Source organism: Musca vetustissima, unplaced genomic scaffold, assembly GCF_032173495.1.
Source record: "Musca vetustissima isolate MV318-11 ecotype Yass unplaced genomic scaffold, APGP_CSIRO_Mvet_v1 utg40562, whole genome shotgun sequence".
Classification (NCBI taxonomy): Eukaryota; Metazoa; Arthropoda; class Insecta; order Diptera; family Muscidae; genus Musca; species Musca vetustissima.
Genome location: NW_026872475.1, coordinates 55,335 through 82,484, shown reverse-complemented (window position 1 = coordinate 82,484; position 27,150 = coordinate 55,335). Strand labels below are relative to the sequence as shown.

The following is a 27,150-nucleotide window of genomic DNA, read 5'->3' as shown; positions in this document are numbered from 1 at the left end:
ATGTAGAGACTTTGGTGCACCATTTACCTCAAATCGGACGAAACTATATATGGGAGCTATATCTAAATCTGAACCCATTTTCTCGAAACTTGGCACAAATCATTTTGGACCTAATTCAGCACTCTGTGCCAAATATCGTGCCAATCGAGAGATATAGAGGGACTTTGGTGCCCCATTTACCTTAAATCGGACGAAAATATATATGGGAGCTATATCTAAATCTGAACCGATTTTTACCAATTTCAAAGCGGATCATAAATGCGACCTGTACTTTGTTTACAATTTAACATCTACGGACGGACAGACGGACGGACATGCATAAATCGACTCAGAAAGTGATTCTATGCATATTCTCAAAAGGATCCATGTGTCTATCTCATTTCCTTTTGCCTGTTACAAACATATGCACAAAGACATAATACCCTGTACCACAGTGTGGTGAAGGGTATAAAAAGGGGGTTATATGGGGACTACCTCAAAAAGGGGGCGAATATTAATAATTTTTGGTAGGAAGATTTGTGCCGACAATTATTACTAATGTTCAGTACAGCCCTTCTCATTACTTGTCCAGATTCCCTTCCCTTATGTTGTGATGTTCATATTCCCATTGGAGCCTATAGATCGACTCGAAAAAACACAAAAAATTAAGTTTTCGATCGTCACCGAAAATTTTAGGCGTTATCCTTGATCATAACTGGAACTTCATGGAACATTTTAAAGCGATCAGCGCTATATTTCCGCCCTCTAGTGTGGTAAAGGGTTACTAAATAATATCTGAATACAGGTGCTTGTAAATGTTTAAGTGTAACTCCCACATCTGAGTACATACGACCATATAATTGGTATCAATTTAAAGGTCAACCACTGCCCTTGAATATACCAACAACTTTTCGGGTCTATGTCCTTCAGGGGTAAATCTATACGCTGTAGAATAAAAATTTTGTAATTTTTCACACAAAAGTCAGGGTCCATTTGACCCACTAAATACTGACCGATCCTTATCAAAACAGACAAGCTTATTCTTTGGCCTGATCCCCTTCTCTATGTAAAAATTCGCGATGTTTGGGTCATAATTGCGGCCTCTAGAGCGACCAGAAAAACCGATAAAAATGAAGTATTTGGTCCATTTCATCCCCTAAATATTAACCGACCTTTACCAAAAAACAATAGGGGTCTTCATTGGTGGGTCTAGGACCAATATGTCGCGGCCTTACAAACTCTTGGGGCTGCACAAAGCTATAATACCCTGACAACATAGTTGTGTAGGGTATAAATACTAAATTACAGCCAATACGGTGGAAAAATACGATCAAACCCCCCAAAATACTGAAAATTAGGGGGTACCAGAAAAAGTGGACCCATATTAATATTTTTTTGGTCGAGACATTCGGTTGAAACCCCCAAAAAAAACTAAAAATTGGGTGGTACCCATATATGGAAGCTATGCCCAAACGTGGACCGATATATCCCATCTTCCAAATTGACCTGCCTGCAGACAAAAGACAACACTATGCAAAATTTCAACACCCTACCGTAATTCCATCAGAAGATAGTGTGATTACAACAGACGGACGGACGTACAGATGGACGGACAGACGTACGGACATGGCTAGATCGTCGGAAATGAATATTTCGATGATTTACAAACGGAATGACAAAATTAATATACCCTCCATACTATGGTGGAGCGTATAAGCGATGTAAAAATCATAAACCTATATTGGAAACATTCTGAAACGAAATTATTTATTCTCTGGGAATCCAAATTATAGCCATTTCAGAATACCGAAAATGAGTCGCGTCCCCCTCTATATGGGAATATGCCAAAAAAAATTTTACGAAAACTTTTTTTAATAACAAACACAACACACTTCGATGGGAAAAATTTACAAAAATCTCAAAAGTACGCAAATAGGACGGGACATTTGTATGGGGGATATGTCCAAACATAGAGTCATATATATAATTTTCTGCATAAATATGTTTTACTTTACCAGAACCCATACAATGCGGCTATAACTTTCAAAATAGCGAAAATAGGGCTGTACTTATATTTGGAGATCTGTGTAAACTTTTATCTTAATTGATATATTTCTGCATAAATGTAGGCAAGCCTCCAAAACCCCACAATGACTATAACCTTCAAACATAGGATTGTATCTTTATATGGAGGCTATACCGAAACGTGGACAAGTACTTCTTTCATGGGAAGTTTTGAAACCCTATTAGAATCAATTATATAAAATTGTGTTCCTTTTATTCTGGAGGACACTCACACATCCTTTAGGCATATAGGGTAAACGGACCTAATTACGGCATGTACCAATCGTTGACATTTGTTTTATATAACTTCAAATAACTAAACCAGTGAGCGGAGCAGTATAGACGGACGGGGCCGACCATATAATACCCTACACAACTTCCACGAAAATCTAACTTTGCGTTATTTGCACCCTCTTGAAACCTGACTAAAGGTCAACAAATATTACTAATATTCAGTAGACGAGGGCTATACTTGTCCAGATTCTCTTTACCGTGGGTTATGTTGTGATGTTGGGCTTTCAATTGCGGCCTGTAGATCGACTCAAAAAAATAAATAAAAAAAAAATAGCACAAATGTTAAGTTTTCGGTCCACTTCATCCCAAAATTATTATCTGATCGTCACCGAAGATTATAGGCGTTGTCCTTGACCATAACTGGAATCTTATGGAAATTTTCAAAGCTATCAGCGCTTTATTTCCGCCCTCTAGTGTGGTTTTGGGTTACTAAATAATGTCTGAATACGAAGCACCTGTAAATATTTAAGTGTAGCTCCCTCATCTGAGTTCATACGACCATATAATTGGTATCAATTTAAAGGTCAACCACTCCTCTTGAACATACTATCAACTTTTTGGGTCTAGGTCCTTCAGGGGCAAATATATACGCCATAGAATACAAATTTCGTCATTTTTCACACAAAAGTCAGAGTCCATTTGACTCGCTAAATATTGACCGATCTTTATCAAAACAGGCATGCTTATTCTTTGGCCCGATCCCCTTCTTCAAGCAAAAATTCGTGGTGTTTGGGCCATAATTGCGGCCTCTGGAGCGACCAGAAAAACCGACAAAAATTTAGTATTTGGTCCATTTCATTCCCTAAATATTAACCCATCTTTTCCAAAAGCAATAAGGGTCTTCATTGGCCAGGACCCATTCTACATGCATGTCTAGATCGACTCAGCTAGTCGAGATATGACGATAGGTATACTTAAAGGTGGGTCTAGGACCATTATTTCGCGGCGTTACAAACCTTTGGGCTGCACAAAGCTATAATACCCTGACAACATAGTTGTGTAGGGTATAAAAATCCTATAACTAAATATGAAAAATACCTTTAATAATCTTCAATAACACTGCAACCTATTTTTTTTATAAAATTTAATCGAGCGAAGTACATTTATTCAGTCAAAATTTGGTATTTGGTCAATGAGGTTTGTCAACACTGGCGATAATTCATGTTTCTTATAAAAAAATTATTGGGCATGTCAATTTCAAAAGACTTGCTATTATATTAAAATCATATAATTTTACAAAGATCTTCTTCGTAATTGTAAAGAGCATAGAGGAGAATACTTTAGAATTTAAAATCTTTAAAAAATATTTGTAATTATGATATTTTTATAGATGCCGCCCTTAGAACCACAATTTTTATGGTTTGCCTATAGTCGACATATGAGTGAATAATAAGCAGCTTTTCGATCATTTTGGCTCAAAATTGGAAAAAATTATAAATAAGTGCTCTAAATAACGATTAATTTATAAAAAATCAGTTTAGAGTGGTTTTACATAATGGAAGACATTATTTAATCTTAGATTGTTTTAACCTCTGAAATGCCTTTTTTTGCCATGCCGAGAATTGGATAACAAGTTCCCAACTATGTTGTCAGGGTATTATAGCTTTGTGCAGCCCCAAGAGTTTGTAACGCCGCAAAATAGTGGTCCTAGACCCACCTTTAAGTATACCGATCGTCATATCTCGAATAGCTGGGTCGATCTAGACATGTGTGTCAGTCCGTCCGTCTGTCCATTATAATTTGTAAACACGATACAGGCCACAGTTATGGACCAATCTTCACGAAATTTTGCATGTAGGATGGGTTCTGGCCAATGAAGACCCCTATTGTTTTTGGTAAAGATCGGTTAATATTTAGGGGATGAAATGGACCAATTACTTAATTTTTGTCGGTTTTTCGGGTCGCTCCAGAGTCTGCAATTATGGTCCGAACATCGTGAAATTTTACATGGAGAAGGGGATCGGCCCAAAAAATAAGGATGCCTGTTTTGATCAAGATTGGTCAATATTTAGCGTGTTAAATGGACCCTGACTTTTGTGTGAAAAATTACAAAATGTTTATTCTGGGGCGTATATATATGCTCCTGAAGGACATATACCCGAGAAGTTGATAGTATATCCAAGATGAGTTGTTGACCTTCAAATTGATATGGCTGTATGTACTCTGATGTGGGAGTTATACGTAATTCGGTAAAGATGACTATGTGCATAGAATTACTATTACTCCATTGGAGGACGGATATGTCGCGCTAATCGCTGTGAAATTGTACATGAACTTCCGATTATGGTCAAGGACGACGCCTATGGTTTTTGGTGAAGATGAGATTTCATTCAGGGGGTGTAATGAACCTAAAACATTAATTTTGTCAGATTTTCTAGTCGTTCTAGAGGCAATTATTATATGCAGAACATCACATATTTTACAAGGTGAAGGGGATTTGATCAAATACTGATGACCGGTCAATATTCCGAGGGTCAAATCAACCAAAATCTAAAGTGACCAATTTTTTTATTTTATGGCGTAAACATCACTTCAAGAAAAAAATTGGAAAATATGACAGGGTTAGAACGTGGAGTTGTTGATCTATAATCGGTAAAAAGGGTACAAATATCACGAAATATGGCTCAGGCTCAGAATATGGAACTGCAGAAAGTTTGATTTTCGTGATAGTTGTGTAGGGTATCATATGGTGGGCCCCGTCCGACTATACTTCTCCGCTCACTGGTTTATAATTGTAATATGTTAATTTAATATAAATTTTAGGAGAAAAATTAATTAAATAATTAAATTAAAATTAAATAATTAATTTTGTAAATAAAATACAACATGCCGACTATTGGAACATGACATGCCGACAATTGGAAAAAAGTGCCGACTATTAGCACAAAGGCTCTATTTTATCTAATTATGAATTTAATCTACTATATACAAATTTATTAAACACATTTTTATTGCATCGGGGAGTAAACAAAATTTGGAAACATATGAACCTAAGTACAATATAGTGAACAAAATGCCCTCGGGATGGTGAAACGTTTAAATGCGAAAATCCTTAAAGTGCTGACTATTGGTGCACTTACCCTACATATCTGCTCACATTTATATGTAACATTGCAGAATTGTCTATACTCACAAAAAATCTGTCGATTGTTAGTCGGGTCGGGTCCATTTGTACTTCTCAATTTCATTAAATATCCCCTGGAACAATATTAGTAACCTTCTCGCCTATTTTTATTTCATACTTATACAATACGTTTATCTTTCATTCATTTTTGTTTCTCTTTATTGCAGGATTAGTACCTGCCCCAAAAACCGAAGGTGACTCACAGCGGTGATGATATTCTGATGCTGGATAACAAAGGCCATTAACGATTAAGTCACCTTTAATTGCTCACAAATATATTTTTTAACAAAATAGAGCACACCAATGTTTAACAACAATAACACTCAATAGAGGAGGGAAAAAACTGAGAGAACGACCGACCTCCAACAAATTGAATTAAACAACGCCGACAATAACAACAACAATCAATGAATGAATGAATGGAAAACATACCTAACTAGCTGGCAAGCATACATGTAATGACAGCGATACAACAGACTAATAATTGTCAAAAATAACCAGCAACAACAATACGACACTGATACCGGCGACAAAAAATTTCACATCAAAACAAAACGCCGCTAAAACAGCAAGCAAAGACACATTTGGAAATAGATAATATAAACAGAAATCATCACAACCTTTTGTGTTTTGTTGGGTATACTCTTTCTACCTTACGTTTATTAAACTCTCTTTTTTCCATAAAGAGAATCAACTCCCTTTAGCCAAGAACAAAAACGTCATCAAGTTCAAAGTCAACAAAACAAAACTAGCAAAGCTTTTTCATATTTTTTTAGTATTTGTTTTGTTTTGATTCTTGCCCCCCTCGTGGGAGAACATAAAACCAGACAACTGTCATTGCTCACGCTCTCCATCTCTCACGCGGTTGTAGTGGAGCTCTCAAACACGTACACTTAAGTGAGAATCGTGTGTGTGAGAATTTGGGGTTTTTGCACGCAAACACGTTGCTGTCTGCCTGTCTCTCACGAATCCAAACAATAATAAAAACAGCTTACAAATGAGTAACGATTCGTCTGCGAGTGAAACAACACCGCTTCGACGGCCGGAAGAAGAAGAAAGCTATCGCCAGTTACCCGTAGACGACGCAGAAGATTCATTGACGACGGCAAGTGTCACTAGCAACTTATTAACGTCGCGTAACGCTGGTATACCGGTCGCTTCCGCTCCACATAAAGGTGTAATATCGAACGCCCGTTTTAATACCATTGCCGTGGCACATCACGGTAACGCGAACAACAACAACAACAACGCGAATCATAATATTGAAGTTCATCTGACAACTTCAACGTCAGATCAAATACGCCATCGTTCCCCTTATCCAGACAATAGTCCCCATTACGCCGCCACTCCTCCAACAGTCTACCTCAACAAAATGGATACAACAAATAAAAGGATTTTAATGCGTGTCGGATTGGATGTTCTGATTTTAATTTGTGGTAAGTGTCAATTAACCTACTCTGATTTACCGATTGTTGTTGAGCATGTTCGACGCCGCCACCATCGCTGTACCCACCATACACAACAATAACAACAAATCTCGTCGTAGCTAAATGACAAAATTATGTCAATTATAAATAAAAAAAAACTTGCATGTTTAGTGTTGTCGCCGCATCACCCTTGGGCCGACCAGAGGCCTCTGAAATTTGCATACCAGTGGTGCATAAGTACTGGGCGATTTATTAGTGGAAGTGACAACAACAAAAACAAACTACACCAAACAGGCATTATTTATCATTGTACTCAATCACTAAGTAGCGTGGTACTCTTGGCATAGGGTTGCCATCAACCAAATGAATTTTTATATTTAGGGAAATTCCAAGAGGGTATTTTAGAGAGCTTTTGGAATATTATAAATTGGGGAGTAATTTCGCATTTTACGAGATTTGTCCAAATAAAATATGAGGAGGCCGTTGCAGCTTTCGCACTTAAAACAATGAACGAGTGGATCAACACAATGGACCGCACAAAAATATAGTGCAGGCTACAATCGGCTTGAGTCAATTTGAATCAGACCTAATTTGCTTTGAATTTGAATATTAGTCACATCATGTGATACAGTGATACCGTAGAGACATTAATGGGATGCTGGAATACTAGCGCAAATGCCCTCTAACAACTGTTGTTACTCAGGCGGCTCCTGGATGGCATGAAAGTCGGAACTGAAACTTTATATTGAAGAACCGAAATGTTACTTCACATGCCATACGATACTACAGGCGGAGGTACAAGCTATTAGCCTAGACAGACGACAGCCTTAATTTGCATTAACAGCCTTAATTCAAATTAACTTGTACATTATCCTCATTTTTATGTGTTGTTAATGCACAAAATCAAACTGAATTTATACTGAATTAGGCAATTTCAATATGGCAATGCTGTCGAAAATTAATTGTTTCTTGTCAAATTTATTTATATTTATGAAAATAAAAATAAGAAATGAAGGCAAATTTCAACCATTTCTTAAATTGGGAGCTGTTTTGCTATGATCATAGTTGCTATTCCGCCATTATTTCTATTTCCTAAAGATGTAATCCCGAAAAATCGATACAAATGTAAAAATATTCATCCTACACACATACAAACAATTGTTTTGAAGCAAAAAACTGTTTCGTAAATGCAGAAACTCTCGTCTGTCAGGGGTAAATATTAATTCAAATTAAGACATTTTTAATGCAAATTAAGCCTGTCGTCTGTCTATGGTATATGACAGAGTGTCTAACATGGTTAAGTTAAAACACTGGTCAGATAATAAATATTGCGGCGGATAGTCAAGAAGTCATAAAAGCCATAGCTTCCAAAACAGCTAAATCCAAAACTGAATTTAAATGTATAAATAAGCGTAAGCAATTTCTCGCGACACGGTCTTGTACGAATCATATAGGTACTGTGTTACATAGGACTAAGAGGGGATGTGATAGCAAATTATAGATATGGGCAACACGTGCAGGTCCAACACGTGCAGGTCATGGAGATAACGAAGGAACCAGAAAGAACACAAACACTTTATGGGTAAACCAAATCTCCGACCATGTTGAAACAGCAAACTGATAGATGCTTAGAAAGCAGCAGATGCAGTACGTGTGGAGAAGACAGCGAAAGTATGGATAGTTTCCCTGTCCACTGTCCAGCTTTTGCAAACCTTCAATTCTTGGGAGAATACACTATTCAAGACAAATTAAAGACCTAAGGTGGTGTGAATGCAAAAGAGTGAAGCACTTCATTAAGATAACGAACATGTAATTGGGCCCGGACGGAATATCCATGATAATGATTAAGCAGCTGGATGAACCCGGGTTGAGTATTCAACATCAGTCATAAACTTGTTAACCATCCACAAAATTCCTGAAGCCTGGATAATAGGCAGGGGGGTCCCACTACTGAAGTACAGAGCGATTTCACTCTTGTCTCTAGTAGCAAAGTCATATGAAGCGCTACTCCTCCGATCGTTGAGAAACAGTTTTTCACTTGTTCACCATCAGCATTGATTCCGCAAGATGCACAGCATAACAACAGCATTACACGTCATTTCCACACATATTAGCAGAGGACTTAAGCAGAACAGGCCTTGTAACCGAATAGTTATGGTGGCATTTGACCAATCTGACTTGGCTCTCGATACCGTCAACCATGCCGAGCTGTTCGAGGATATATATAGAAGATAAATCAACGACGAATTTGAAACGTTGGATAATCAACTATATGTGAGGACGCCAGTCGTATGTGGAATTTAGATAGAGGAAGTCTAAACCCCGTAGAGTGAAACAGGGAGTTCTCCAAGGAGGGGTCATATCTTCGGAATTGTTTAACCTCTACCTTTTGAATATTCCACAACCACGGGATAGAGCTCGTAATGTATGCGGATGATCATGACGTCGGATCCCATTGTTGATGACATTTGTGAGAGGTAAAACTTCTTTAAAGCTGTCTCGAAAATTTCTTCCATCTGAGGAATACGAAAATATCTGCCACAAAATCAGCAGGGTGTCTTCTCATGACTCCAGTGGACAATCTTCATGAGGAGACGAAGATCTTATCTGCCCATTGACACAATATATGTTGTCGATGCAGTACTTGCTTGGGTGTTATCGTCTGGAACACCCCTGTCATAGTCTTATGAACAGAACTGCCCCGCCAAGAGACGTCAGATATAAACGTGAACCTCTATATCAAGAAGCCTATCAAATGGTATCCATACAGGCACAGTAGGTCAGGCAGGTAGAGCAACATAATCGGAGACCACCTCATCCATCGCAGTAGAGGAGAACTGTGAACAACAAAACGTATGGCCCTAAGTCAGTGAATTTCGTTGCCGTTCTCCTGTAGGCCTCCACATTTGACAAAGCCAGCTTAACAAACAAATTTTTAAGCAACGGTCAGCGGTTCGAAGGCTATCCCATACGTTAATAAAAATCCTTTATAAGACAGTTCTTTTTCTCTTTCGAATCGAACTTAATGATCGAAGTTTTGCAATGAAAAGGAAAGCCAGGGGTAGTACCTACGTACCCACCATTATGCGACGCGTTTCGCCGTTGGTTAAGCGACTCTTCAGGCATATTGGCCTATGTGGTTTTACAAGGGTCGTGTATTGATACATTATAGCAGTTGATTCGAAATTGCATTTTCTAATTGAATTCAAATTTGTCAAAGTTCGGCATTTGTCTTTCTCTAGAAGCAGCCCTTTCAAAGCATATTTTTGTTGTAGCGATGAATAATACTGTGATAAAAAAACACCAACAAAAATATATTCAGGGGTTCAAATGTACCAATTCTGTTTTGTTGGAGTCCCTGGAACACGAAAATACCTTTAGTTTTTTTGGAACACGAAAATACCTTTAGTTTCAATTATGGGGTCAGTATCGTGTTTACAAATTATAATGGACAGACGGACACACATGTCTAGATCGACTAAGCTAGTCGAGATATGACTGTAGACTTAAAGGTTGATATAGGACCAATATTTCGCGGCGTTACAAACCCTTGGGGCTGCACAAATCCACAAGGGGGTTACACCATAACGTTGACCGATATATTCCATTTTCAATACCAAACATCCTAGCAATGTGTCTGTAACAGAGATACATAGATAAATCGAAATAGAAAGGTATTATGATCAGGATTTTCTATACTTTATTTAATATACAATCGATAATCGAATACATATTGTCCCTCGAAAATTTAGAATTTACAATATTTTTTGGAATATGCCACGCATATTTCGAATATCGTAAAAATCCTAATTTTGAACATCTGCAATGGCAACCCTGACCATTCAACATTCACATTCAATGTTGTTATGACAACAAAGTATTTTTATAACGTTCCTATATTTGTTTCTTAATATTTCAACTAAAAATAAATTCTAATCTTAGTTCTGCAATTACAACAGTTTTCATTGCGAGTTTTTTTTTTTTTTTATCTAGAAAATCTGTTTTTCATTATCATGTGAATGCTGCTGCCAGCGATGGCGTAAACAAACAATGAAACCGGTTTCACAATACTTTTATTTATTCATCGCCAAAAAAAATAGTATTTTATTTTTTTGTACGCGTCCGACAGATAAAATGTTGGCACAAAACCAGTTTCACGGAGTTTGGAGAATTTTAATTTCGTATTTTTTGTCATAAAGCTTCTCCTACATCCAAAATTATGACGCATTCAAAAGTTTTTGTTTTACTCACTGACAGTTATTTTAGGAATTTTCAGATAAAAACAAAACTTGACAGGCATTGTTTATAAAGTAATCAAGAAAAAACATATTTCTTTTTTCAATTGCGGTTATTTGTTATGGGTGGTGTGGGCCAGGTATGGAGGAAGCTACTATTTACTGTTCTCATTATGATTAGAATTTTTCGATAATATTTTACCTTTTCAATATCAAGCTTTACGATTGTAAATATTGTTTGTTTTCAAACTGCTCTCTCCTCTCTTCGTCTCGCCCTCCACCCTCACATTGAGGTGCGATGGAAACCCCCACATTTTCTGTTGTTATTTACTATACCACCTGTTGTACATATTTGCTCCGCTGTGTATTTGTGTTTATTTGTGAGACTAATATTGAGCAGAGTTATATTATAGAGGAGGTTACACGTGAATATCTCATTCTCCACTCAGAGTTCGATTTATTTTTACTCTGAATCACTTATCGATAGCTACAAATTGAGTGTGGTGACGTCTAATAATGGAAAAATATTTTCCCTCCAAAGGGGTTTTTTTTGTTAACTATTGTTTTATGGTTCATTATGCAATTGATGCGGTCAATCGAATCTTTGAAAACAAATCATTATGATAGAGTTGCCATGTGAGAGTTTTATTGTGCTGTGTTTAGATTAAGGTGTTTAATAGTTGGGCGCCATTAAGAAATTGTTATTTTTATAACTGAAAAAAATCTGGTGGGATTTTTTGAAGCCATAGAAGTTGGGGGTAGCATATAAAACTAACGACATTAAATTTGTCAATGCCTTTGCAACGCCTCGAATTATTTACTAAGAAACCGCACGATATTAAAGATGGATATTTAGGTCCACGTATTAATATATTCTCTATATAAGTGTATACCTCATTACTCGGTATTTTTGGCAAGATTTTCAATCGATATTTTGGGGTTTCATTGGGTAGAAAATCTTCCTACCAAGAAATATCTATATTGGTCCATTTTTTAAGGTAAACCTAAAATTACGATACATCCTAACTATCGGTATTTTGGAAAGTTTGGGCACGTTTTTGAATCTGTAATTTTATATTTTGATTTCTCATGGGGTAGAAAATGTCAATATTGGCTCAACTTTTGGGGTAGTCCCATGGCATAATTAATACAAGGTAGGGCACAGCTACCAACTGATTACAATTTGTTCTCGAGGTGGCCTGCTTCATCAAATCATTATAAAAAACAAATTTTTCACCGAAGTGGATGTACCTACTTCCGAATGTACTGTGATTTGATCATTTTATTCCGATTGGGTGATTTTAAAATTTTACTACAAATATCGGTCTATCTTTAGGTATAAGTCCCGTTTAAAGGTCCCGTCACATTATAGGTATTTTGATTATGTTAATTATTTTGATAATCCTAGGCGCACATTCGATCGGAAATTACAACAATTTGGTATTACGGGAACATGGTAGTTAAACATCTGCTTCACAGACCACTATCAGTATAGGTCCATGTTTTGACATAGTCCTCATATAAAGGTCCAAATCTGTAGTAATTATCCCCACAAATATATATATATATATATATGTATATATATATAGTGACCAATTTGGGGACACATTGACTATTTTGGGGACATTATTATTGTTTGGCACATTCCCCAATAAATTATAGGTCCAGCGATGGTTTTGGGAACATTCGACTCTTGGGAACATTTTATATACAAAATTAAGTTTATAGGGTAACTTATAGATTCTTATATATCATATAACTTGGTATTAGGGGTTCATGGTAGGTAAACATCTCCTTCACAGAGATATATCCGAAAGAAATACCCTTATTCTATATATAAAATTCCTTGCTGCATTGTCCTGTGCCTTTTCGGGTTATTAGTGGTTAAACATATTCAATATAGAAGTATCCACTTGATTTTTTCAATATAAAACCAGTAAGAAAAGTAGTTAAGTCGGACGGGCCCGACTATATGAAACCCTTTACCAATATGGGTATATTAAACAGATGCACCCTAACAGACGTCGATCTTTTAAGAATACTAATTTCAGTACGGCCATATTTTTGGTCCTTGGTGCACCATTCAAAACCTGACACACGTTAGACTATACTAACTTCTGTACGACGAACAAAATTTGGTGCTAATCGGCATACATTTATCTCTTTGGTGTACTATTTACAAAAAATCGGACGAAAATACATATGGGAGCTATATCTAAATATGACCCGATATCAGTAAAACTTGGTGCACATTAGGCTATACTAATCATAGTACGTTGTCCAAAATTTCGTGCCAATCGGCCTAAATTTGACTCTTTGGTGTACCATTAACTAAAAATTGAACAAAAATATATAGAAGCTATATCAAAATCTGAAACGATTTTCACGAAATCGGTTCACATACATGACACCCTTCAACACACTGTGGTACAGGGTGTTATGTATTTGTGCATATGTTTGTAACAGGCAAAAGGTATCGAGATAGACCCATGGTTCCTTTTGAGAATAAGCATAGAATAACTTTCTGAGTCGATTTAAGCACGTCCGTCCGTCCATGTATTTTTGTGAACAAAGTACAGGTCGCATTTATCATCCGATTCTAATGAAATTTGGCATAGTTCACTTATTTGGCTCAAGGACGAACCCTATTGAAATTGGAGAAAATCGCTCCCATATATAGTTTCGTCCGATATTATGTAAATGATGCACCAAACGTCCAATTGCTGTCCGATTGGGACACAATTTTGCACAGCACACTGAATTAGGTCCATACATATGTTTGCGAAGTTTTGTTGGAATCGATTCAGATTGATATATAGCTCCCATATATAGTTTCTTCCGATTTTAGGTGAATGATGCACCAAACTCCTAATATTTGTCCGATTGAGACAACATTTTGCACAGAGTACTGAATTAGTTCCAGACTGATGTTTGCAAAGTTTTGTTAAAATCGGTTCAGGTTTAGATATAGCTTCCATATATAGTTTCGTCTGATTTTTTGTGAATGATACACCAAACTCTCGATTGAGCAAAATTTTGCATAGCGAATGCAATTGAGGAAAAAAAATGATGATTTGTTGAAATCGGTTCAGATGTTGATATAAGTCTTATATATAGTTTCGTTCGATTTTAAGTAAATGGTGCATCGAAGGGCATATGTTTGTTCGATTTACACGAGATTTGGCAGAGAGTATTAAATTGAATTTAGAATGTTAACAAAAACAAATTGTGCATGCAAAGGTTGCTCAATTAGGTACATATGTTTGTATATAGCTCCCATACATAATTCCCTGCAAATAATGCGCCTAACCCTTACACGCGTGTAAAGAGTAGTCCATAACAGACCAGGAGTAGTCCAAAACTAACCCAAATGCATTGAAAAAACCTAACCGATTTAGCATTGCTATGTCCTAGGGCCGGACCATGTAACCCAGCTTTGCATTACATCAAAGTAGTTTCAAAACTAGTCCACGTCATTACTCTATGGTACACCACATACGGTTGATCTTAAAACTAATCCGTGTAACTAGTCCATAGAGTACCCCAGAGGGCTAGTTTTGAAACCAATCCATTAAGTGGTCTATTTATTTTGCGCTTTTCTCTGATTTAACGATATATACACTCAGAGAAAAACAGGAAATAATACAACATAAGTAATGTACTATAAGTATTAGTGTTTTATTCTATAAAACATAAAAATAAATATTTCATTCTGCAGGTACATTGATAGTCTTTAGTGAGATAAATAATATAATTAATAATAAATTCATTAAAAAAACTTAAGTAATATTCCAATTCACTGTCATTAAAAAAATTAAAAATTACATGTAATTAACAAATTATATAATTAATTTTTGTTTTTGTTTTGGGAACAAACAACTCGGAAGTGCCTTTTTTTTACGACTTGGAGTGCTGCTCGAAATTCTTTTTCGCTATTGGGGGAATAGTCACTTATTGCAGCTAAAATAAAGAAATTCATTAAAACTTAATAATGTTTTAGAATCAGAATACTTACCAATAACAATTTTATATATTCTTTTAAAATTCTTCAAACATTTTTTCCCACAAATACCATCCGTATTGTACATTACGCAAATCTCCCGGGAAAAAATGCGTTCCAAATTTTTTATTGCGCTGCCATCGATTAAATACTTTACAGCAGATATCTAAAAATAAAAAAATATTGAAAAAGTATATAATTTTAAAATTGAAGGTATTTCAACATATATACAATATAGGGCAACGATTACTTACATATTTTTCTTCATTCGAATCGCATATTTCACTCTCAACTTTTTGGAGATCTTCTTCGGATTTGAGGGGAAATTTGCTTGACAGGGAAGTAACATTTTTCTGGGACTTATTGAGGGTTTGCAGCTGTAATTTGTGCTCTGCTAACATTTCCACTATTATTTTGTTTTGCTGTTCTGTTGTTGCTATAAGAGAAAGAACTATATAACAAAAAATAACGATGACGAAAAAAACATTATACTTTACTTTGTAATTTTGAGAGCTGTTCCTGTAATTTTTTTTGTTCAGTCATCATCCCAGCCATCATTTCTATAAATTAAACAATGTTATTAATAAAGACGAAACTCCATATTTAACAAAAACTACCTTTGAGTTCTATGCAAGAACAGCATGGCGTTTCTTTGGCACTATCTGAAAAACATAGTAATATGGCTTTAGAAAATTGAAAAATGTATGTTATAAATTTACTTACAATTAGAAAGTCTGTTGCAAGTATTTAGATGTTTAAGATTTCTGCCCTCCATTTTAAATATTGTCGAATTGCGAAGATATCAGTTAGAATTGCGTAGATTAAAAGTGTTGGCTATATTAAATAAATGAGACGTTAATTTTTGCAACTTTAAATGCAACTATGAAGAATTGGCATTAAAACCACTTTATTTTCAAAGGGCAATGATATTAGTTTGCAATTAATATTTTCAATATTAAATATTTCCTCACTATCTTCTAATATCTTATCAGCAATACATATACCTAATGCTGATAATGAGTCCAATGGCTCTTCAAAAAAAGGACAAATATTTTTGAAACGTCTCGCTTTAAAAAAAATTTTATTATTCTCTCCTCGTTTGAAGCCTGTAATTTTTAACGGGGTAAATGGCATTACAAGACAAATGTTATCTGGTGTTTTAATGCTCAACCAGTATTCATCACCCAAGTAACCATAAATAAGTCCATTTTTTTCTTTTAACCCCAATGTTTTTGGCTCTTCTATTAAATTTTGCAAGACATTTCTTCTGTGTAATTGATTTAGAATATCAGTCGGTTTGCGAACATCTTTTTTTATCATTTGCAAATGGTTCTCAAAATCATATGCTGAAAAGCTGTACAGCAAACCGTGCTGTTTGACGCATTCACATATATGAAGCAAACTGTGCACATTATAGGTAACGTTTTGAGGACCAAAAACGACACTGAAATTTTCAACAAAGAGTTTCAACAAATCTTCGGCGGCAGCAATGTTATTTTCAAAGTTTTTTGGACATGACAAAAGCCTTATAGCACAATGAAAGACTAAAAACGTGTAATAAAAATCATCACCAACATTGTTTTTTAAGACTAAAACACCAGTGTATAGTAAGAATTGACGAAATTCTGTAGCTTTCCAGTTCGCAAGTTCATCCAAACTACGAGGCATTCTTGTGAAGTCTTTAGTAATACACTTTTTTAATGAAACTAGTAATTTAGATATATTTCCCTTATTCGAAATTGAAATTTTTTCATTCACTTTATTTTTTACTAGTTTCATCAACATTTTCCTAGTTACCCCTAAATCAATAACGTGCATTGGGTCTAAAGGAACTTGACTTATCATATTTAAATTTATTTTCTCCAATGGTGTTTTGGTTTCAATAAATTTTAATTGGTGATGATTTTTATATTTCCTTTTAGCAAAGTCGTCATCGTCTATAATTGTACCTACTTCTGAACTATAAGTTAAAACATTGCATATTTTTTTGGCCACTTGGGTACATTTTGAACAACCATTTGCAGATGAATGGTGAGCTATCCCACAAATGAATGATTTTGCGGGAGCATCACAAATCACAGCTCTTATTTTAAAACTAATTTTTTTGCCACCAATAAACAAGTGATTTTCCTGTAAATCGCAAATTTCTTCAACGAGTTTTTCTAGGAACTGACTTATATCATGAGGTTTCTGTTTGCCCTTATAAATACCAACAGGAAACACCTTTATATTTCTAATATTAATAACTTTAATTAATATTGGCCAAAGTTGAAGATTTGAGCTTTTAAAGATGGGTAAACCATCAATATTAATATCGCAAATTATTTCCTCATATTTTTGTAAAATTTGTGCTGCTTTCATTAAATTTTGTTTCAGGCCGAAATGTGCATATTCACCAGGAGGAACAGAAATTATATCTGCCCTCGAACTAACTTTTTGCACCAGTGTCATTGGAGAGAGAGGCACATCCAAACCATAATTTTTTAAAATTATTAGCAGTTCTCTCATGTTCTGGTTGGATGTCCGGCTTTTTAACTGCCATTGCCCTAAAGCACTTATAAAGTTGTTTCTTTTGTCAAATTCTTCATTTGCATTGTAATAATCATTTTCTGTCCCTTCTATTTCAACTATTGAATCTGAATCTGCTTCGGCATTTTTTTCTACTTCAATTTGTTCACACTCAACACTTGAACTAAATAGTCTTTTGACAAAATCTTCTTTTTCAGCTTTTAAAAGCCGTCTTTTATGACGCGAACTACATTCCATTTTTTTATAAGTTATTCTTTTTACCTTCAAATCTTTTACTTTTGTTTACACAATCTTTTGTTTGCAATTTATCACCACGCACAACGATGCAACCGACGCACAACGCTTCCAGAAACAAACTAAAATCAATGTCAAATTTGTGCCAAAAAAAAAACGATAAACACGTGTCTGCAAAAAAAACTAGCGCTTGCAAAAACAACAAATTAATGAGCAAACGATAAAAAACGATCATTTGCCGTTACATTTCTTAACCAAAACATTCTTGATTGACAATGACATGGTCCATAGCTGCATTACATAGGACAATGTTGTAACCAGTCCGCAGCTGCTGAAATGGATCACGTAGTCCACAATTATTTGCAGGGTTGTACTCAATTTCATACAAATGACACACCAAAGAAACCAAGTCAACCTGTTTGACATGCAATTTTTCATTGATTTCAAAATGGTATATGTATGGGGGTTTTTCAATTGGTTCCAATATCTATCCTCCAAAGATTCTATGTCTGTTCTATCTATAGGATACTGTAGATATTTCTATGTATGTACCCGAAGTGGTAAAGGGTATCATATAGTCGGCGCCGCCAGACTTTTGCACTTTCCTTACTGGTTATATTGAAAAAAACGAATGAATACTTTTGACTGTGACTCACTGTACATCCATAGGTAACCTATGTACCGCACCATTTGTAACCATAGATATTTAGCCTTCGCAGGATCGCGATGGTTAGTCAGCACAAATGTCTTAAAATTAGTTCTCGTGGCTCATGTAAAAAGTCCATATACATATGTGGGTTGGGTGATAATCCCTGACTCAGCCGATATTAATTATCGTCTTATGAAGGTATTATGTCAGACAAAAAAAATGTAAAAAGAAAATCCATTGGTGCAAAATCCCATTTTAAAAATGTCATTTAAGTTGGTTAGTGGTGGTTTATGCAGTTTTTTTCTTATTTTCCAAAAACCAGCAACGAATATTAATGAACTGACAATGGTGCTGACGGGGCTAAAAATAAATATGAACAGCTAATAAGAAAATAAAAAAACAGCAAATCCGAACAGAGAAGGCAAAAAAATGGCAGTGCACAAAAAAGACATTGACAACATATTAATATTTGGCCTAAACAAAATGCAGTGGGAGTTATGTCTTTCGAAGGCAAAAAACAAACAAATAAAACATTTAAATAAGGCAAAAAACATTGGTGTTTGGCTTAAATGACAACTTGATTAATGGAGTTGTTGCTTTGCTGTTGTTGTTGTATGCACCCATTTGTAGTTGGTAATTTATGCTCGCTTTGGGTAATTAACTAAATGGGGGTACTCGTAAATAAATAACTGCAGTAAACGTTTTGTGGTAACTCAATCATTCAATACCATACAAAATCCACATTAAATAATACTGGCATTTGGCAACCCCATTGCTACGGCAATTATAGCTCAACTACTCAAGTTTATCGCCTTATCATTTGTGCTAATCTCACGACGGCAACAAAACAAAACACTTTCACGAGCTAATCTGATTTGCCTTTTGTTTGCCATATTTATTACTACTATACTCTGCAAAAACAACAACAAACCGCCATTATATTGCACTCTTCTCTCTTTTAAACAAATTTAAAATTTATTTGTGTGCTCCACATTTAAATATGTTTTCTTTTTATATTTATATTCATACATGTCGCACAAAAACCCAAATGACGTTTCAACGCATCGTCACCATGGTGAATCATTTAGCTGTTGTTGTTGTTGGCGCATTGTTGGCAATGGAGCCAAACCAAAAAGAGAGCTGCCAATAATTGGTTTGTTTGTTTGTTTGTTTGTTTTTGCCATTGTTTACCCTTTTTAGCTTGGAAAGAGAATGGCGTTCTCTATCTCTCTTTCTCAGTTGCTGAGTTATTTATAACAAAATAAGAAAACTATTGTGAATTGGAGCTCTCTTATCATGAACGTATGAGTGAAAAGAGAAAGAGAGAATGCCAAATTCATTTGGTGGAGCTTTAGCATTTTATGCGAACAAACTGTTGGACTGGCTGGTATAGTGTTACCCATGAGAAATGCACAGACACGAATAAAAGGGTTAACATCATATTTAATATGGATTTTCCCGATAAAAGGTGATATATTGGTATATAAGAGTTTATGGTAACGTATTGAACTCGGACGGGGCCGACTATATGATACCCTTTACCACTTTGCATCCTAACAGACCTTGCATTTTTGAAGGACCATTTACATGAAATTGGACTAAATTAAATATGCAGGGAATAATAAGTCTGTTGTAATCACTCCAGCCTCTAAACGATTTTGGATAGATAGATTTGCATAGAACTGACTTTTATCTGGAGGCAGGTAAAGTTCGAAGATGAATATATCGGTTTACGTTTACGCATAGCCCCCATAGCGAGCGCGCTCTTCAAGCGAATTTTCTGAAGTTTGGTAAAATGGGTTCTTATTGGGTACCTAATATCTCCACAAAAAATATAAATATCGGTCTACTTTTTCTGGTAGCCCCTATATGACGGTACCCCCAATTTTCGATATGCCAAATTTTGTGCGAATCGAAGGAAATGTAGGGGCTTTCGTACATTTTTTACTATTTCTTAATATGAACCGAGTTTCACGAAACTTAGCACACATTATTCTAGAGTCAATTCAGTGCGATATGTCAAATTTAAATCTGAACCAATTTTTCCCAAATAAGTTAGCTGCGCCAAATGTCATCTATATCGGATCATAAATGCGACCCGTACTTTGTTTACAAGAATACATGAACAGACGGACATGCGTAAATCGACTCAAAAAGTGTATATAAGGCCAAGTTATTTTCCTTTATAGAACACGATCTGGTTTTTATAGTGAGGATGATGAAGCCTTCTTCTTTCGCGGAATTTTATTTGTCTTTCATAGAAGACTTCAAGGTCATATTCCAATGTAGACCCTAATGTTATCTAACATCAGAGAAGACAATGGGTTTACTCTTGAAGGCCATGATGTATATCGCTATTGAATATCACTATGTCCCATTTCTCGATAATATTGAAACAAAGGCGGACTTGCGGACTTAGAAGCCGGAACTTACCATAAAGATAAAAGGGCTTTTTGCAAAAGAGTTTTACACATCTTTGGGTTGGCTATATAAAATTCTGCCCTAAATAAAATTTTGCACGTGTCTGCTTTCGAACATTCACTTGAGTGCATGCTAATGGCCTTTTTCATAAAAACCCATTAATCTCTTTCCAATATTTAAGCTTATTTAATGTGTTGCTTTTTATTGGCCCCTCAAAAATATAAATAGTAATCCCATATAACATTCAAAACATGCATATTAAATACTTGATTATTGTTATCAGCTAATATTGAAATTATATTCGTTAGCGGGGTGGAATTTTTATGACGTACAATTATTATTTTTGTTGTGTTGCTTTCATTGTGTTTCAAAGTATTAAATTCATTGTGAACTTCCTAATAAAAAAACAGATAATAACAACAACAATGTTTCTATTTTGATATGGCGCATATTATTTCACAGCACGTTTGAAGCTATCACCACAACGTGAAAGTCAAGAGGATGGCTGGTTAATAATTAAAAAAAAAAGCTAAAAAAGAAAAACAAAAAATGTATAACAAAACAAAATAAATAAAAAATAAAATTTCTTGGGAATTTCTGTGGTATACAGGTGCAATAAATGTTACGACGTCAGGCACGTCAGTGACACCGTGAGTCATTGGTGTCTTCCGAACCAGTTGTTGGTTCGTTAATTTTTTATTTATTTGTCACAGGTCTTTTATTTTATTAGGCCTCCTTTGTGTGTATTTGGGAATTTTTAATAAATTGGAAAAAATATTATCAATTCAGAATCGAAGCATGTGTTATGTTGTTTATATTTTTTTATATTCGAAATTCCATAAATATTTGAATATAATTATTAACAAATATTCGATTAAAAAAATGCCAATTAAATTTAAAAATAAAATCACTTTTCCATCGTAAAATTATTTAATTAGTTTGTTTTACACATTTCGTTTATTTTACTATGTTTTAATGACGCAAAGTTTAATTACTCCACTCGTTCTCTCTTCCCCTCTGTAAAACGAAGTTTTGTTTTATGGTATATTAGTTAATGCTGGACATGTATCGTCGTGGTACGAGAATATCAAATATTATGACTATTTGAGTGGCCATGCTTCAAGTCCATGGTCAAACTGCAGTGATTTTTATCGGCTAAATTTGGTTACAATGAGTATTTGTTGTTGCTTTTGGGTTGTAGTTATTTTGACTTTAAGTAATTACATTTTTGAAATAGTAAATTAGAGAGGTAATTATGTGCATGCAAAGTTTGAAAGTATTGGATACACCCTACCATAATATGGAGGGTGTATACAGTTTGTCATTTTCAAAAAAAAAAAAAAAAAATGATTATAAAATCCAGCATTTTTCAATCTATTTTAGGCTTGGATTTAAAAAAAATCGTTATTCCTCCTTTTATACACTCCACCATAGTATGGAGGGTATATTAATTTTGTTTTTCCGTTTCTAACTCATCGAAATTATCATTTCCGACCCTATAAAGTATGTATATTCTTGATCTAAAATTCTATGACGATATAGTCATGTCCGTCTGTCTGTTGTAATCACTCTAACGTCTAAACGAATTAGATCGATAGATCGCTAAAATATAGCATAGAGTCGTCTTTTGTCTGTAGGCAGGTCAAGGTCGAAGGTGGGCTTTATTGGTCGACGTTTAGGCATTGCTCCCCCCCACATTTCGGTATTTTGGGGTTCTTGAACACGTTTTTCAACCGAATTTGCTGAATTTGTTACAATGGCTTCTTATTGGGTACTAAATGTCTCCACAAAAAATTATAAATATAGGTCCACTTTTCCTTGTGGCCCCCATATAACGGCACCTCCTAATTTTCAGTATTTTACGCCGAATTAGCTGTAATTTAGTATTTTGAGTTCTTAATAGGTACCAAATCTGTCCACGAAAAAAATTATGAATATAGGTTCATTTTTTCGGATAGGTCCCATATAAGCAGTGTTGCCAATTTAGCACTTTTAGTGCTAGATTTAGCACTTTTTGAACTCGTTTAGCACCAAAAAAATTGATCTAGCACCTAGCACTTTTTTTAGCATTTTTAATTTCTTAGGAATTTTTTTTACAAAATTTTGGTTTCAATCCAAAAAATCCTGTTTTAAGATTTCATATTGACGCATTGAATTTTCGCTATGTTTCACGCGATTAATTTGATTTTCCAATGCTATCCAGCATGTGCCGTGCATTCCAAATTTCTTAAAAAATGGTCGGGTACTTCATGTGGTGACTATGACATTGTCTGTTGGTAAATTGTTTATTTGGGAAAATGAAAATAAAAATTAAGTTGTACATTTCATGAGAGCGATGTAAAAATAATGAACATGAATTATGTTGGAACTTTCTGAAAACAGGTTTTTTATTCAGCGGGAATCCCAAATGCCAAGTTATAACCACTTTAGATTACCGAAAAGGTGAGCGTACCCCTTTATATTGGGATTGTGCCAGAATAAGGACCAAAATAGAAACATTTTGGCAAACATATTTTTTATATTAAAGTCGCTGTTTGGAATGCGATTATAAACCCTTAAAAGTACGCATATGGGACGAAAATTGATAATTGTCTTCATATTTGTAGGCAATGTGAAATTACAGATATATACCTTAACCAAATTTGGACATTATTAGTATTTATATTTTAGTAAGAAGATTTCAAAATCCATCAAAACAAAAAAATTAAAAAAAAAATTAGTCAATTCGGTTGCATGTCCGACGTCCCCAAAATGTCGAATAATGGAGAGGGTACCGCTCTCTGGGTGCTACCCCTTATTAATAATTTTTTATAGGGAGATTTTTTACTCAACAACATTTAAACAATCAAATTAAAACCAATGCAATTGATGAGGGCTACCCTTAAAAGTGGACCAATATTGATAAGTTCTAGTAAGAAGACTTTATATCCAGGTAGAACACAATATACAAATATATGTGCCTAAAAGCTTAAAAAACAAATATTGGGGTATGGTGTACCTAAAAAGGATTGATATATTCCATTTCCAATATCAAATTTCATAGGAGTAGTACCAACGTATGTGCAAAATTCCAAAGCTCTGTCTTCAATATTGCGACGTCAATCGGACGGACATGGCTAAATCGACAACGAATAGCTGTTAAGAATAAATGGGGTTTCTGATTAATATTTCATTATATAATATTAACAATTTTGTCCTAGAAATTTTTAGCACTTTTTTCTGGCATTTTTTTAAATTTTTGAGCACTTTCTAGCATTTTTTTCAATAAAATCTAGCATTTTCCTCAACAAAGTTTTGGCAACACTGCATATAAGGGTACCCTCAATGTTCGGTATTTTGGGGTTCTTGAGCGCATTTTTCAACCGAATATGCTGCAATTTGGTATTTTGTAGTCGTATATGGTAACAAATCTCCCTACCAAAAATGATTAATATTCGCCCCCTTTTTAGGGGTAGTCCCCATATAACCCCCTTTTTAAAGTTAAAATTGTTATCTGATTTGTTCCGCCTTTGGAGTTTGGATCTAAGACACTGTTGTAATCATTTCACCTCTAATCATTTCAACCTTACTTTCTAAAAAATTAAAACGTAAGGTTAGATAATGAACTATAGCCGCATTTAGACTTAGCCCCTGTGTGGAGGTTCCAGAAGGAGTGGACCAATATTCCCCATCATCGAATTTGAACTTAGTCTTGAAGAAATAATAAGATGGGCATAGTTTGGATGAAATCTAAATTTTTTAAAACGGATTTGGTCCAAAGAAACTTGGGGTCTAGAACCAATATTTCAATGAGGCACATTTTCACCGTGTTAAAGTGTATACACCCTCATTAGCCATAAGGCTGAGGGTATATGTGGTGCATATGTTTGTAACAGACAAAAGGAAACGAGATTTACACATGGTTACTTTTGAGAATAGGCATAGAATCACTTTCTAAGTCGATTTTTGCATGTCTGTCCCTCCGTCTGTCTGTCCATGTTAAATTTTAAACAGAGTACAGATCGTATTTAGGATCCTAATTGGAAGACATTTGGCATACGTCCCTTATTTGGCCCAAGGACGAACTCAATTGAAATTGGGAAAAATTGGCTCAGATTAAGATATAGCTCCCATATATTTTTTCGACCGATTTAATGTAAATGGTGTACCAAAGCCCCGTATATCCCTCGATTTGGACGAGATTTGGCACAGGGTACTGAATTAAGTCTAGAATGGTGTGTGTTAAGTTTTGTAAAAATCCGTTCAGATTTAGATATAGCTCCTATATATACTTTCGTCCGATTTAATGTGAACAGTGTACTAAAGTCCTTGTATATCTTTTAACGAATTTTGGCTTTGGACGACATTTGGCATAGCGGACTGAATTATGTCTACAATCGTCCGATTTTATGTTTCTTCAATTAACACCAAATTTGGCAGATTGTATTAAATTGGGTTTTGAGTCATTTGCTCGATTAAAAAAAAAAAAAAAAAAAACACAGAAGAATCCTAGTCTGCCGTCCGTCCGTCTGTTGATGTTAAATTGTAAACAAAGTACAAGTCGCATTTTTTATCCGATTTGGATGAAATTTGGCACAGCTCACTTATTTAGCCCAAGGACGAACCCTATTGAAATTGGGAAAAATTGGTTCAGATTTAGATATAGCTCCCATATATATTTTCGTCCGATTTAAGGTAAATGGTGTACCAAAGTCCTTATATATCTTTCGATTTGCACGAAATTTGGTATGGCCTACTGAATTAGGTCTAGAATGATGTGTGCTAAGATTCGTGAAAATCGGTTCAGATTTAGATATAGCTCCCATATATATATTTTCGTCCGATTTAAGGTAAATGGGGTACCAAAGTCGTTATATATCTTTCGATTTGCACGAAATTTGGTATAGCCTACTGAATTAGGTCTAAAATGGTGTGTGCTTAGATTCGTGAAAATCGGTTCAGATTTAGATATAGCTCCCATATATAGTTTCGCCCGATTTTAGGTAAATGGTGTACCAAAGTCCCTATATATCTTTCGATTTGCACGAAATTTGGCACGGCGTTATAAATGAGGTCTAAAATTATGTGTGCCAAGTTTCCTAAAAATCGGTTCAGATTTAGATATAGCTCCCATATATATTTTCGTCCGATTTAAGGTAAATGGGGTACCAAAGTCGTTATATATCTTTCGATTTGCACGAAATTTGGTATAGCCTACTGAATTAGGTCTAAAATGATGTGTGCTTAGATTCGTGAAAATCGGTTCAGATTTAGATATAGCACCCATATATAGTTTCACCCGATTTTAGGTAAATGGTGTACCAAAGTCCTTATATATCTTTCGATTTGCACGAAATTTGGCACGGCGTTATAAATGAGGTCTAAAATTATGTGTGCCAAGTTTCCTAAAAATCGGTTAAAATTTGGATATAGCTCCCGTATATATTTTCGTCCGATTAAGGTAAATGGTGTACCAAAGTCCCTATACATCTTTCGATTTGCACGAAAATTGGCGAAGCGTAATGAATTAGGTGTAGAATGATGTGTGTCAAGTTTCCTGAAAATCGGTTCAGATTTGGATATAGCTCCCATATATAGTTTCGCCCGATTTAAGGTAAATGGTGTACCAAAGTCCTTATATATCTTTCGATTTGCACGAAATTTGGTACAGCGAAATGAATTAGGTCTAGAATGATGTGTGCTAAGTTTCGTGAAAATCGGTCCAGATTTAGATATAGCTCCCATATATATTTTCGTCCGATTTAAGGTAAATGTTGTACCAAAGTCCCAATATATCTTTCGATTTGCACGAAATATGGCACGGCGTAATAAATGAGGTAAAAAAAATTGTGTGTGCCAAGTTTCCTGAAAATCGGTCCAGATTTAGATATAGCTCCCATATATATTTTCGTCCTATTTAAGGTCCCTATATATCTTTCGATTTGCACGAAATTTTGCCTGGGGTACCGAATTAAGGCTAGAATGATGTGTGTTAAATTTCGTTTGCCAAATTTTGTAGTAATCGGTTACGATTTATATATAGCTCCCATATATAGTTTCGTCAGATTTTAGTTAAATGGTACACAAAAGACCGAACGTTAGGCCGATTGACACAAAATTTTGCACCACATACAGAAGTTAATATAACCTGAAGTAGGTATAACCTAACCTGTGACAAATTTCGATAAAATTGGTTTAGATTTCGATATATATTT

The 27,150-nt window shown here is 35.0% G+C and overlaps 2 protein-coding genes across 4 annotated transcripts in view; one reads left to right on the top strand and one right to left on the bottom strand.

The window, feature by feature from the left end:
- The first annotated feature begins 6,825 nt into the window (after positions 1–6,825).
- LOC133322267 (putative phosphatidate phosphatase) overlaps positions 6,826–27,150 on the top strand; it is a 72,592-nt gene continuing 52,267 nt past the window's right edge. Inside the window, exon 1 of the mRNA XM_061531314.1 lies at positions 6,826–6,897. Within this exon, the coding sequence (XP_061387298.1) occupies positions 6,834–6,897 (64 nt within the window). The 5' untranslated portion in view covers positions 6,826–6,833. The remainder of the gene's footprint in view (positions 6,898–27,150) is intronic.
- Positions 14,778–18,079, bottom strand: LOC133322374 (uncharacterized). Of its 3 annotated transcripts, none has more exons than XM_061531475.1 (7): positions 17,914–18,079; positions 15,847–15,957; positions 15,741–15,785; positions 15,621–15,683; positions 15,378–15,550; positions 15,139–15,289; positions 14,778–15,083 (listed from the first exon to the last, which is right to left on the bottom strand). In XM_061531475.1, the coding sequence occupies exons 2-7, from the start codon at positions 15,896–15,898 to the stop codon at positions 14,971–14,973; spliced, it is 597 nt and encodes a 198-aa protein (XP_061387459.1). In that variant the 5' UTR covers positions 15,899–15,957; positions 17,914–18,079; the 3' UTR covers positions 14,778–14,970. The 3 variants fall into 3 exon arrangements, with proteins under 3 accessions (XP_061387459.1, XP_061387391.1, XP_061387522.1); XM_061531407.1 differs by having other exon boundaries at positions 15,378–15,559; positions 17,914–18,069; XM_061531538.1 differs by lacking the exons at positions 15,621–15,683; positions 15,741–15,785 and having other exon boundaries at positions 15,378–15,574; positions 17,914–18,069.

What these genes read in the sequence shown, in the direction of transcription:
- LOC133322374 (XM_061531407.1), bottom strand. Translation starts at nt 15,898, where the DNA reads ATGGAGGGCAGAAATCTTAAACATCTAAATACTTGCAACAGACTTTCT. An exon ending in TTGCAACAGACTTTCTAATT is followed by an intron (nt 15,786 to 15,846) that starts GTAAGTAAATTT and finishes TATGTTTTTCAG; the next exon opens with ATAGTGCCAAAGAAACGCCA. An exon ending in ACAGCTCTCAAAATTACAAA is followed by an intron (nt 15,560 to 15,620) that starts GTAAAGTATAAT and finishes TTTCTCTTATAG; the next exon opens with CAACAACAGAACAGCAAAAC.